This window comes from Solanum pennellii, chromosome 8 (assembly GCF_001406875.1).
Source record: "Solanum pennellii chromosome 8, SPENNV200".
Taxonomy (NCBI): Eukaryota; Viridiplantae; Streptophyta; class Magnoliopsida; order Solanales; family Solanaceae; genus Solanum; species Solanum pennellii.
Window position 1 is genome coordinate 3,262,175 of NC_028644.1, and position 13,350 is coordinate 3,275,524.

Genomic DNA, 13,350 nt, shown 5'->3' on the forward strand with positions numbered 1-13,350 from the left:
TATTACCTACACTATTACTATATTTTTTAAACGATTTAAATTTTTAGATAAGATCGTCACACGCTTTAATGTAAAATCAGAATAAATAATAGGTTATGCACTCAAATCTTACCGACACCCAAGTAGCAAAATTATATTTTTACATATTTGACTCATGAAAAAGAATTAAGTCCTCGTATCATAAAGAACATGTCAAGACATAATATAATTAATCAATTAATATTTTTTATTATTATTATTTAAGCTTTTAAATGAAATTGACGTAATTGAATTGAAATTAATAAAAGAAGACAGTATATTAAATGCACCAATAATATTAGGGAATGTGAGGTGCTCTAGTCAACTAGATTGTTTAGCTGTTGGAAGTTGCAATAATGCATAGGGTATAAATGACTACTTCAAACACCCAATTAATTAGCTTATTAAAAAGAATATAATTTTTTTTAAAAAAAAATAATCTCTATGTGTTATATGGGAATCAAAGTGTCATTTTGCTGGCATGTGACACTTTGACCTTGCTTTAGTGTCACTAATTAATTTTATTTATTGCATTGTTTCTGTTTTTTTTCCCCCAATCTAGTTGTCAATTTTCACACATGCACATGGTGTTGTGGACACACCATATGTTGAGTAGGGATATCAAATGAGGTTAAATATAGGTAATTTGTTTAAAATTTTTATCGATTAGATTCAAGATGATTTAAATGTAAAATTTACAGAAATATGTTGTATTAAAAAAATATTTATATATATAAGAATACTAATTTTTTTCACTTGAACATTTATAATACAGTTTTAATGCATCTCGCATAGAATAATTTATAAACACATATAATGCAAGTTTTATTAATTAATAATACATTTGTCACATATTTTAATACACTTATAATATATTGTGACAATTTCTTGCCAAATAAGTATAAATATGTATTAAAATACTATTAATACATTTAAACTGCATGCATAATTTACTTTTAATACATAATGAAAATTTATTATAATATTTCTATTGATATAAATGATAATAAATAATAAATATCTGTAAAATCAGTAAATATATATATATATATATATATATATATATATATATGAGAAAATTGTATATAATAGCAAACTAATAACTTAAAATAAATGGAGTAGCTAGGGTTTGATTTAATTGTGCTCCATAGCAAACGTTTGCAAAATTGACAGGCGTCTCTCTCCCAAATATCTCGCTCGCCACTCTCCTCCATTCTCTCGCTCGCTTCCTCACTTTTTATACAAACACAAGTGTATAAAAATTGTTTCTAATTGTATAAATCAGAGAAAATTGTATAAATACATATATTTTTATTCCCCTCTCTCCCCTCTTCCAGATCTCGCTCGCCACTCTCCCAAATCTCGCTCGCCACCCTCGCCTTTCTCACTTATACAAACAGAAGCGAAATGTATAAATTGTTGTTTCTGTTTGTATAAAGCATGAGAAAATTGTATATACACATGCAAGTACATATATTTTCGTCCTATACGCTTATAATTATACAATAAAAATACTCCCCTGCCCAGTTTCTTTTGCCTTTCTCTCTTTCTCGTTTTATACAATTTTCAAATTGTATCTAATTTCTCTCTTTCTCGTTTTATACAATTCGATTCAATTGTATATTCCTTGTCAAGTCTCTTTTGTCTTTCTCTCTTTCTCATTTTATACAAATTCAAATTGTATATAATCGTTCTACACACTTATAATAATACAATTCGTTTTATACACTTCGTTTTTATACAGTTCTCTTCCCAAGTGTCTTTCTCTTTCTTGTTTTATACACTTCGTTTTATACAATTTGCTTCAACTTTATATGTATAGCGAATTATACAGTTTCTATATTTGCTATGGAGCGCAATTATGCAAATTTTGCTATAGCATATAAATATGATTTTTTTATTTGCTATATGTGAAAGTTGCCCTATATATATTGGATATCAGGTGTCTGCGCCAGCGCAGGCCCAACGTATGTTAGTTTTTCTTTCAATTTATGTGACACAAATGAAATTCGTAAAAGCGAACTAAATTTTTATATGTACTTTTAAAAAAAAATATTTTTAATTGTTAATTTATATACCTTTTATGTCATTTTCGAATAATATATGTTACTCTATTTGTTTCATTTTATGTGATACAAGTGATCTTAGAAAAATCAACGAAATCTCTCATATGGTTCTCACTTATTTTTAATTGTCATTTTGCTGTAATTCATAGTACTTTTTAGTTCTTACGTAATTTTCAAATAATATATTCAACTTTTTTTTGTTTCGATAAAAATAAGGGAGTCAACCAAATTTCATTATGTTTTTTAACTATGTTTTTCTAAAAATATCATAAATTGTTACATTTCGTTTTTAAGCTTCCTTTTATGTAATTTTTAAATATGTAATAAATTAGAAATTAAAACAAAGAATTAAAGTTTTCAAATCATTATATTTCATTTTTAATATATGACGCCCTCGTTTTCGATTTATATGAACTTATTTTTAATTTAATTTCAAAAAAAATAACTTGTGAATTTTAATTTTTTTATATAGCATATTTAAGATCACATAATTAAAAAAATATTTCAATAAACAAAATTTAAATATACATATAAATTTTAGTCTTAATTTTGATTGATTTTACCTAATATTATACTTGATATATAATTATTAAGAGCTAAGCGTAATCATAGTTTATTTACTTTTATATAATAAATAGATATCACAATAACTCATAAAAATGAAGAAATAACAAAAATGAGGTAATACTAATAAAAATAATTAAAGATGTTTCTAGAACTATTTAATTTTCTTGTTATTATTCTTGGTAGATTTTTGTTTGCATTGAAGTTACATTTTTACCTTTGATCATCATTCACTTCATATATAGAAAGATGTTTCTAGAATTATTTATTCTTGATAGATTTTTGTTAGAATGAAATTATATTTTAATTCTTAGTTGTCTTTAATACATATATATCATCCTATTCATTTTTATTTTTAAAGTTACTTTTTAACATCTTTTTCTATAATTTCAATCTAATATATATTATTAATTTTTTCACACTTATTTATTTTCAAGTATATTAATTAGAACCAAAATAAAGATGGAAATAATTAATTCATAAAAATTTTTAATATTAAAAGTAACATTTGTTGAAAAAATTAGAATTAAATTAAAGTAATAGTAAAATAGAGTAATATAACTCACAAAAGAAAAGAAAGTGAAGTAATAACAAAATAAGTTAATAGTAATAACAATAACTTAAGATGTTTCTAGAACTATTTAATTTTTCTTGTTATCATTTTTTGTAGATGGGAAAAGGGTCTGATATACCCCTCAACTTTGTCATTTGGAGCTTATATATCCCTCGTTATAAAAGTGGCTCATATATGCCCTTAGCGTTATACAAACGGCTCATATATACCCCTGCCGTTATAAAATGACTCACATATACCCTTCATTTAACGAAAGTTAAAAAATTAGTTTTAAATTTATATCTATTACTTCTAATTTTTTTTAAAAAAAATTATTTAGGGGTATATATGATTCTTCTTTCAAAGTTCAAGAAATATTTTAATTTTTTTCATACATAAATTATTTTTTGACTTCTTTTATTATAATTATTTGAGTTTCTTATTCTTATTTTGTTTTTTTCTTTCATTCCTTAGTTTAAAGAGAAAAAAATTTAACTATTTTTTTTTGTGTGTATTGTAATTTAATTTCGTATTCGAAGAAAAAATTTGGTCATCTACAATAAGTTTTACAAGAATATTAGTGAAATATAAATAAATTTGATTATCAAAATAATAATTATAAATTAGTCATTGAAACAAAAAAAGTCAAAAAAAAACATGTTTGACGAGGATTAAATTTACTCATATGGATTATATTTTTTAGAAAAAAATAATAAAAATTTAGATTAAATTTTTTTTTATTTATTTCCGTTAGAGGAAAAGGGTATATGTGAGCCATTTGTTTATAAGTAGGGGTATATATGAGCCACTTTCATAACAAGGGGTATATCAGCTCTAGATGACAAAGTTGAGGGGTATATCAGACCCTTTTCCCTTTGTAGATTTTTGTTAGTATAAAGTTACATTTTTGGCCTTGATCATTATTCACTTCATATATAAAAAGATGTTTCTAGAATTATTTATTATTTTTCTTAATAGATTTTTGTTAGCGTGAAATTATATTTTTGCCCTTGGTCGTCCTCCCACTTTACTCTTCTATATAATATATTAATAAAGAAAGTATTCACCCAAATAGTTTTTCCTAATTTGAATTGGATCAATCTCATCTTATTCAAGCCTTAACCCATTTAAAAAGAATTCTCAAATCAACCCAATTTAATTTGAGATTTCAATCCATTATAAGACTGTTTATTGTATTGATGCAATATAAGTTTCGATACGATGAAATTAATTGCTACGTATTTTATATCTTGTAGGATTTTATCTATCAATTTGTACCTTTTTATTTTTATTTTCTTGAGTTGAAATTTATTACAAGGAGAATCTTAGTAATTCAGTTGGTTATCTACCGAAACTTTAAAATACCATTTTCTTAGTAAGGATTCGATTCTCTATATTGTAATCCCCTTCCCATTTCTCTTACCCCCAATATAAGATAAATAACAATATGTTAAAATTATTGATATTAATCTAGTTAAATTAAGCGGGTCATGACCTAATCCAATTTTTAGTACGTTACGCTTAAAGTAAATTTACGCGTATCATAACCCAATATATCCATTTAACACCCCTACATGCGAGGCGGACCCACCTATATGATAGGGGTGCACATACACCTTTTAGCTTTCGAAAAAAATCATGTGTATAAATATATATCTATTTTGAGAAACTGACATAAATTATGATATACTTCCTCTGTCTGGTATTGTTTGTCATGAATTATTTTTAGAGTCAAACTATAAAAACTTTGACTAACAAAATAAGATGTATTTTTTCATCATATTAATATGCAAAAAATTGCAATTTATAGTACTTTTCATATAGTTTTAAAATATCTAACTTATTTGTTTAAAATATCGAATTAATATGATCTAATTTAACTTTGAAAATTAGTCAAATTGACTTTCAAAAATCACAAAGTGACAAATAAAAGTGGACAGAGGGGGTAACTAATTGTGCATCTATGAAAGTGTAGATTTGTCATTTGTGCTGCTGGTACAAGTTAGAGGAATCACACTTGGAGACCTTGATTCAAATCTAGCTACAAACACTATTTTATTGTTTTTATTACGCCTGAAGTCTTCAACTTCAAATCCTGGATCCACAACTACTTGTGAGGAAGATGACTAATAAATTTACCTTGTAGAAGATAAGATTAATTTGCATATACTAAAGTATCCACCCCTAGCATTCTTTTTTTTTAATCCACACGCTACAATTAAAATGATCGTTAGCGGCAGTTAATTCTTTATTGCCGCTAAATATGTATTTTTAGCTGCAATTGACACTCTTTATATATGTCCCTAAAGCCTTTAGCGACATTGATTCTAATGACACTTAACTAATGCCGGTAAAGACTTTATCACTCTTTATTAATATCAATATTTAATGCTGCTAAAAGTTATTTTTGTTGTAGTAACACCTAGCATTCTATTTTAGCGATGTAATTATTTTTTTAATATCTAAAAAAATTGAACAATGAGATAGTGGAGATGAAGGGGATCGAACTCTGTACCTATGTGTATTTCTTTAATTTCTTGTGAAAAAATGAGAGGCTGCTAAACACTTAGGTGGATCACATTTGTATGGTCACAAGTCTTTGTGTGCAAAACAGAAAATGCAACAATGAAATCTTGGTCCATTGCCTGGACTGTTGAAGTCACAAGATATGCATCAGCTTTAACACATACCTAATTAGCATGGTGCTGCTTAGCATCCCGTATTCATTTCCATCTTTCAACAATTATATCTCGCAACGACAAAGCCAAAGCCGAAGCCAAAGTCAAAGCCAGAGACGATATGTTAAAATTGGTATCCAATGTGGGATAGCAGAGCCATCAGGGGAACCAGCACCATTAGGACAGAAAACAAAGTACAATGATGGATTGTTTGAGAAGGCATTCATGACTCTATTCGCACGCAAGATGGAGAATTTTGGAGCTAATAAAAAAGAGTCTGATCAAAAGAAGAAAGGCTTTTTCGATTATGATTACGATAGTTTTGTGGATGTTTCGCGCAAAGTGATGCAGGGGAGGTCACGGTTGCAGCAGCAGCAAGTTGTTCGTCAAGTCCTCATGTCTATGCTTCCTCCTGGAGCTCCTGCTCAGGTAACAATAATCAAATGTTAAACGTTATCGTTTATAATTGTAAAAAATACTAATACTTTTGTTCTTGGATGCTTACAGTTTAGGAAAATGTTTCCACCAACTCAGTGGGCAGCAGAATTCAACGCCGCAATTACTGTGCCTTTCTTCTTCTGGTTAGTTGGTCCTTCTGAGGTACATTAATAAAACTATATGCCCTTTTAACTTAGTCTCAGCTGATATAAGATTGAACAAATACATATACATATCTGACGTGACTTAATACACGTAGAATGTCACATAGGATATAAAATTGTTATGTATGACACCACATATGATCAATGTGTCTGTTTGTGGACACTCAAAGTTGGAGAACGTACATGTCAGTTAAAGGACATATTTATGTGTTATGCCTAAAAAGAACGGCCTACTGTGTTTTGAATTTCTGTAATTGCTTATGAATAAGGTTGTAGAAGTGGAGGTAGATGGGGTGAAGCAGAAAAGTGGAGTTCACATAAAAAAGTGCAGGTACGAATCGATACATCCATTGTGACTAAAATAGTTGTGTGACTTTACTGTTATAATCGCGGAAAATATCAAATTGTTTTATGTGGTTGAAGGTATTTAGAGAACAGTGGGTGTGTAGGAATGTGTGTGAATATGTGCAAAATACCAACACAAGATTTCTTCACAAACGAATTCGGACTTCCCTTAACAATGAATCCAAGCAAGTGTTCTTCAGCTTTGTTGTTAATTAGTACATGGAGAGTAGTATATGTCTATTATTCATCATTCGATTCGGATATAATGCAGATTTTGAGGACATGAGTTGTGAAATGATATACGGACAAGTACCACCGCCATTTGAAGAAGATCCTGTCTCCAAACAACCTTGTTATGCGAATATATGTAAGTTTCTATGAGAAGAATCCTTAGCTGAGCGACTTTCTGTGAAAAGAATTATTACAGAGTGAATATATGAGATATTCTTTATCTACGCAGGCACCATTGCAAATCCCAGCTCAATTGTCTGTCCAAAACTCAGCGCGAATTAGGTGGAGATCAGTTTGGTTGATTATGTAACCACTTCAATATACATATCCATACAATCGAGAATATATATGTTATACAATTGTGTATAAAGTACAATATCAACAGATTGAAATATATGACACTAATTTACTTTTTTTTTTTTTTTTTTTAAAAAAAAGAGAATATTTTACATAATTAACGGGTGAAAAATAGTTTTAGCCTCATATATCCAACGAAGTGATCTAAACATAACTGCATTTCTCCATTGGTATTTTCGTTAGACAATACTAATTCCATTTCTTAGAACAGAAGGAGAAGTACATTGTGTCTCTTCTCTTTCTTAAACTCCGTATACTACAAACAAACATTAAAACAATATGTAAATATCACGAAAAAAGGATCATTTTTGCTTATCTAATCGATCCAACAATGTCGATCCCAAAATTTCCCCATCTGTTATTCTTTTTCTTTGTCATATCACTTTTTTATTCACCTTCTGTAGCTGAAATCAGATCCTCTGAGGTTCGTTCTGATGATCGTCCTATTATACCATTCGATGAATTTGGTTTCACTCATCGTGGTAGATTGGAACTCAATGTTTCAAAAATCTCTCTTGGTGTCCCTAGCAATCCGTCAAGCCTTGATCTATCGAAAGTTGGATTCTTTCTATGTACTCGTGATACGTGGATGCATGTTCTTGAACAAATTGAGGATGCTGAGATCACCTGTGCAATCCAATCTGATATTGTCAAGCTTGTCTACACATTTGATAAACTTCATGACAATTCCTCTTTCGATACCTTTTTTGTCGAAACAGATTCTGATCAGTATTCTCTTGTGTTTGCTAATTGTTGTCCACAATTAAAAGTTACAATGACCGTTCGATCAGCAATGTATAATCTTGATGCTAAATCAGGAAATAGAGACTATCTCTCTACTGGCAAGGCCATTTTGCCTAGGATTTATTTCGCGTTTTCTCTTGTTTATTTCTGTTTATGCATTTTTTGGATATTCTTGCTGTGCAAGAAGCGATTAACCATTCACGCGATTCATTTCTTCATGTTGGCTGTAATCATATTGAAAGCCTTGAATTTGTTGTGTGAAGCAGAGGATAAATCTTACATAAAACGAACCGGTAGTGCTCATGGATGGGATGTTCTGTTTTATATTTTCAGTTTCTTGAAAGGAATAATGTTGTTTACGTTGATCGTGTTGATTGGGACGGGCTGGTCATTTCTCAAACCTTATTTGCAAGATAAGGAGAAGAAAGTTTTGATGATTGTGATACCATTACAAGTTATAGCAAACATAGCTCAAGTTGTGATTGATGAAGATGGACCTTATGGAGATGAATGGGTAACATGGAAACAAGTGTTTTTGCTCGTTGATGTGATTTGTTGTTGCGCGGTTCTTTTCCCTATTGTTTGGTCAATCAAGAATTTACGCGAGGCAGCTAAGTCTGATGGTAAAGCTGCTGTGAATTTAATGAAATTGACACTCTTTAGACAGTACTACGTCGTGGTTATATGTTATATTTACTTTACCAGAGTTGTGGTTTATGCATTGGAGACGATTACATCGTATAGATATCTTTGGACTAGTGTATTGGCAGGGGAAGTTGCAACTCTGGCTTTTTATTTGTTTACTGGATTTAAATTCAGGCCCGAGGTACATAACCCCTACTTTATGATTGATGACGAAGAGGAAGAAGCTGCCTCTGAGGCGTTAAAGTTTGGTGACGAATTTGAGTTGTGAAAAAAATTACACCATCTCATGATCAATTTTGAAATATATTATAGTGCACATCTACTTTGAAGTTTTCGTTTAATTTCTATGTTGTCAATTTTGCCTCTCTGTATTTGTATAATTAAAGTAGAATATGAACCTTAATCTTGACTTATGTAGCATTTGTTATCGTGCTTAAAGTATTGTGTTTCAATGAGTTTAAAGTGTTCATTCGCTAAAATCATGAGTTTATGGTTTCAAAACTGACAAACGGAGCCAAGTACAAAGAGGTCTCCCAGGTCATTCCGCCTTTTTTAAAGCATTTCATATTCTTATAAGAGTACTAACTAACTGCAGTTGGTAATTTCAAATGTACTGAAGATGATCAATTAATTCTATACCATTGAAATTAGCTTAGCTACCAATTATTTTCACTAATGTGACTTTACAGTGATTTGTTAGCTACAAACTAAAGATTAAATTTATTCAATATGTCATGTCATAGATTCATAAAATTATTTTTTTTTTTTAAAAAAAAAAGAGAAAAAGATTAAAACGTTTTAGAGGGTAATATAAAAATAAAGTATGTATGGGATCAATTTTCAACAATGTAATAATGAAGAAAAGGACAGCAGAATCAGATGAACTATAATACATATATATGCAGTGGATTCAGTGTGTCTCTTTCCTATGTAATCATCATAGCAAACTTTAGTTTATCGAAAAAAGAATTTCCACGTGTTTAGCCTATGAAAAAGAACGTACAGTATGCACAAACGTACTGTATAAATCAAGAAATATGATATCAGGCTCAGAAAAGACCATGTTGGAGAGTATTCTCTGTTGTATATAATTAAACAATACAATGATCACGGCGTACAACGTTAAATATTTGGAAAAAGTAGCATATACTATATCCTATACAGTAGGAGTTTATCTAAGTATGATTCATACAGTGAACTGACTTAGTGGATCAAAGGTTGATGATTGTGCATAGCTCCAAAATTCAACATCATCATCATTGGATCGAGTAGTATTATTGTTGGTTGGTGGTTCGAGATGGTGTCCGTTAAGTTGAGAAGCCACCATGGCTAACCAGTCACAAGTAGGTCCATTTTTTTTATGATCTGCAGCCTCATTGTTCTCTTGGTAATTATTAATCATGCAAGAATAATGTTGATCATCGGTTCCTGTTGACATGATGATCATCTCATCGTTAAAGTTGCAATCTTGATGATGATTTACCAGCTCTGGAAGTTGTAGGAAACTATCTTCAGTGTTATCAAATTGAATGTTTTCATTGTCGTTGTTGTTGACCTGTTGGACGATATTGTTGCTTTTGATTTCATGTTGTTGTTGTTTGGATGATCTTCCCATGTACATGAGTATCTGATCAAGAACACCGTCATGATGAGTGTTTGTATTCTCATGAATAAGTGTTTTAGACACTGCAGAGGAGCTTTGAAGTGTACTCTTCTTCTTGAAAACACGGCAGACCACCCAACCCTCTTCCAGAGCAGCTGATTCCGAGGCCTGAATGTTAAAAATAAAATGAGTTTAACTTACTTACATCGACAATATATTATGGGAATTCATCATAAAATCGATAAGTCTTACACAAAAGTTGAGAGAGGGCTGATGTTGAGGCGTGGAGATGTCGTCTAGGCGGTATTCATGCATGATCCAATCTAATTTCAGGCCATGAGGTGCACGTCCTTTATAGAAGACTAACGTTTTTCGCATTCCTATTCTCTTACAGTTACCATATATCACTTTGTCACGACCTGTAGCCTTCCAGAATCCCGCTGCAGTAGCACGGTTGGTACGACTCCCAGATGGATACTTCTTGTCCTTGTGGCTGAACAAGTACCAATCGTTTTGTGGCGTTGATCCTATTTTGCACTTCTCTGGTGTACATAATTAATCGATTAATACTTGTATGACTAGAAATCACTCCATTGAGAGTAAAATAGATATCATAAAGCTTAACTTTTTACTAAATATAGAAATGTGTCATTCTTTTTTAGACTGATGAGTAAAATAAAGACTTAAGTCATATAAAGTAAGACAGAGGAAATAGTTGTGTAGTGATTGATACATATGGTTTGTTTGACATAATGATGAATAATGCACATGTTGATGAAAGAGCTAGCTAGGTCTCACCTTGAATGTCCCATGGTTCGAGCTTGTTGAGGTCTACTTCACGAATCACATCGAGATCAATCTTTTCGTTAGCTATCTTTTTTCTCAAGTAATAGTGTAGGAGTTCTTCCTCAGTTGGATGGAAACGAAAGCCCGGAGGTACTTGTGATTGACCATTTACAGAGAGATTCATGTCTTATATGTCGCGAGTACACGTTAACAAGCCTAGCTAGTTGGCTAGACTATGAGAAAGAGGAAGAAGGGAAAATTAGCCTTAGCTTGTTGTCTCAACTTACTTTGATTTACTTAAAATGGTGTACAAAAGAGAGTAAGAAGATGATTGAAGAAGAGTGGTAAAAAGGGAAGAGAGGAAACACCATCATTTATATGCAACAAATTTTGGGTCCAAAAATGCATGAAAAGGTTTGGTATAATGGGGAATAGTATGATTTACTTTCTGATTCCTCCGTTTAAAAAAAATGATTTTAAAAAAAATTAAGAAGATCTTTTTGGTCTTATGATCATAAATTTATTTAATTTTATAACTCTAAATATATCACGTAAAAATCTAATATATTGAAAAAATAATAAAAAATTATTCTTTTATAACAGACTAAAAAAATAATTTTTTATTTAAATGAAAGGAGTATATATATATATTTTTCAAGATGCTTACCATTTGAATAACGGTTCTTATGTATTTTAAGTATATATATATATATAATTTTATCTAAAAGTTACACCGCCAAAATTGAAAAAGAAAAATGTAATAAAATAGAATGATAGCCCAGACCAAAAGGGTAAGGTTGTGGGCCCTACTTAGGTAGATTACAGGGTCCCACAATGGTGGGGTAACCCTAATTCAACAAACTATGACCCTCGACCTTATAATCTCTACAAAAGCTCCCTTCAAACCACCAATATCTTTCTATGTTTCATGTTTTATTTATTTTTATGATATGATATTCGATATTTATTATTTTGATTAAATAAAATTTATATTAACAAACATTTTATTATAAAGGGTGAAACATTTCTTCCTACTAAAAATTCCTCACTTTCATTCATATAATAGTAGTGACAGAATATCGAATTTACAAAAAAAAAATTAATTTTTTTTATAAAATACAAGATATATAAATTAGCTTAAAATCACTTTTTATAATGTGATTTCATAAAAATTTAAATTTAAAATTTCTAATTAAGTGTGAAGGAATAATATCGATCACGTCACACCTATTGTTGGTGATTGTATGACTTTTGTTCTACAGCCATCTCTCACTTTACTCGTGCAACTAACATAACACCAAAGACAAGGAGAGATAGAGATGGGGTTGAAGCATTGCCCTTTCTAAATTCATTATAGTCTATTACATTATTATTATTATTATTATTATTATTAAATAATAATAATAATAATAAGAGGTAATAATTATAATAAAGATAACAAATTTCTATTCATGGCTATTTCCACCTTCGTACCAATTCAGTCACTGCAATCATCATTTGCTCTGACAATGTTTTTTTGTTTTTGGATTGAGTTATTCGTGATCTTTTAAAATTATTTAGCATAATTTATTTAAATATTTTAATTAGGATTTTTACCTGTGGAACATGTGTATATTTTTGAATTTAAATCACTTAGACACTTAATACTGTTATGCAAATTGCACAAAAAGTATAATACACATTGTTGAGCGCGTGAAATTAAAATACTTCCTCCGTTTTTCTTTTTCTGTATGTTTCAATTCATTTTTTGGTAATAACTTTTCATGTGGCATGTTTAAGGCCACAAGATTAAAGAGTAATTTTGTAAATTTGACATAACGTTAATTTAGGACCACATGAGCAAAAGTCTTTTTTATTTTCTTAAATTTAATGTCAAATCAAACTATATCATTCTTTGTGAAACGGAGAGAGTACTAGTATTTTCTCTTTTTCTTTTTCAATTTCTTCATTATTTTTTTAAACATAATAATATATCTCTCTCTTTCTGTTTTAATACCATAGGATCCTGCCACCATTTCTTTTTAATAAAAAATTTTTTTCTTCCTTTCTGTTTGTTTTAATTTTCTTATTATTATACTTAATTTTTCAGATGTAGAATTTACCCTTTATTTTTTGTTGGAAAATAATGGAGATCACCATCAGAGTTTTTTTTCTTTTT

The 13,350-nt window shown here is 29.8% G+C and overlaps 3 protein-coding genes across 3 annotated transcripts; 2 read left to right on the forward strand and 1 right to left on the reverse strand.

The window, feature by feature from the left end:
• Positions 1–5,804: 5,804 nt before the first annotated feature.
• Positions 5,805–7,476, forward strand: LOC107028989 (beta-carotene isomerase D27, chloroplastic). The gene is made up of 6 exons (XM_015230257.1): positions 5,805–6,308; positions 6,387–6,479; positions 6,751–6,812; positions 6,905–7,011; positions 7,098–7,193; positions 7,287–7,476. The coding sequence occupies exons 1-6, from the start codon at positions 5,901–5,903 to the stop codon at positions 7,337–7,339; spliced, it is 819 nt and encodes a 272-aa protein (XP_015085743.1). The 5' UTR covers positions 5,805–5,900; the 3' UTR covers positions 7,340–7,476.
• A 131-nt stretch (positions 7,477–7,607) lies between these two features.
• Positions 7,608–9,258, forward strand: LOC107028988 (protein GPR107-like). Its single transcript, XM_015230256.2, has one exon. It carries the CDS (start codon positions 7,746–7,748, stop codon positions 9,069–9,071), a length of 1,326 nt encoding a protein of 441 aa, XP_015085742.1. The 5' UTR covers positions 7,608–7,745; the 3' UTR covers positions 9,072–9,258.
• A 636-nt stretch (positions 9,259–9,894) lies between these two features.
• Positions 9,895–11,604, reverse strand: LOC107028155 (NAC domain-containing protein 66-like). Its single transcript, XM_015229202.2, has 3 exons — positions 11,205–11,604; positions 10,659–10,948; positions 9,895–10,574 (listed from the first exon to the last, which is right to left on the reverse strand). The coding sequence occupies exons 1-3, from the start codon at positions 11,374–11,376 to the stop codon at positions 9,990–9,992; spliced, it is 1,047 nt and encodes a 348-aa protein (XP_015084688.1). The 5' UTR covers positions 11,377–11,604; the 3' UTR covers positions 9,895–9,989.
• Between the last annotated feature and the right edge of the window lie 1,746 nt (positions 11,605–13,350).

Bases quoted from the DNA above. Each gene is read 5' to 3' on its own strand.
- LOC107028988 (XM_015230256.2), top strand. From the start codon at position 7,746: ATGTCGATCCCAAAATTTCCCCATCTGTTATTCTTTTTCTTTGTCATA.
- LOC107028155 (XM_015229202.2), bottom strand. From the start codon at position 11,376: ATGAATCTCTCTGTAAATGGTCAATCACAAGTACCTCCGGGCTTTCGT. The intron at 10,949-11,204 runs GTGAGACCTAGC...TATGTACACCAG, and splicing joins CGAACCATGGGACATTCAAG to AGAAGTGCAAAATAGGATCA. The intron at 10,575-10,658 runs GTAAGACTTATC...TTTAACATTCAG, and splicing joins AGCCCTCTCTCAACTTTTGT to GCCTCGGAATCAGCTGCTCT.
- LOC107028989 (XM_015230257.1), top strand. From the start codon at position 5,901: ATGGTGCTGCTTAGCATCCCGTATTCATTTCCATCTTTCAACAATTAT. The intron at 6,480-6,750 runs GTACATTAATAA...CTTATGAATAAG, and splicing joins GGTTAGTTGGTCCTTCTGAG to GTTGTAGAAGTGGAGGTAGA. The intron at 7,012-7,097 runs GCAAGTGTTCTT...GATATAATGCAG, and splicing joins TCCCTTAACAATGAATCCAA to ATTTTGAGGACATGAGTTGT.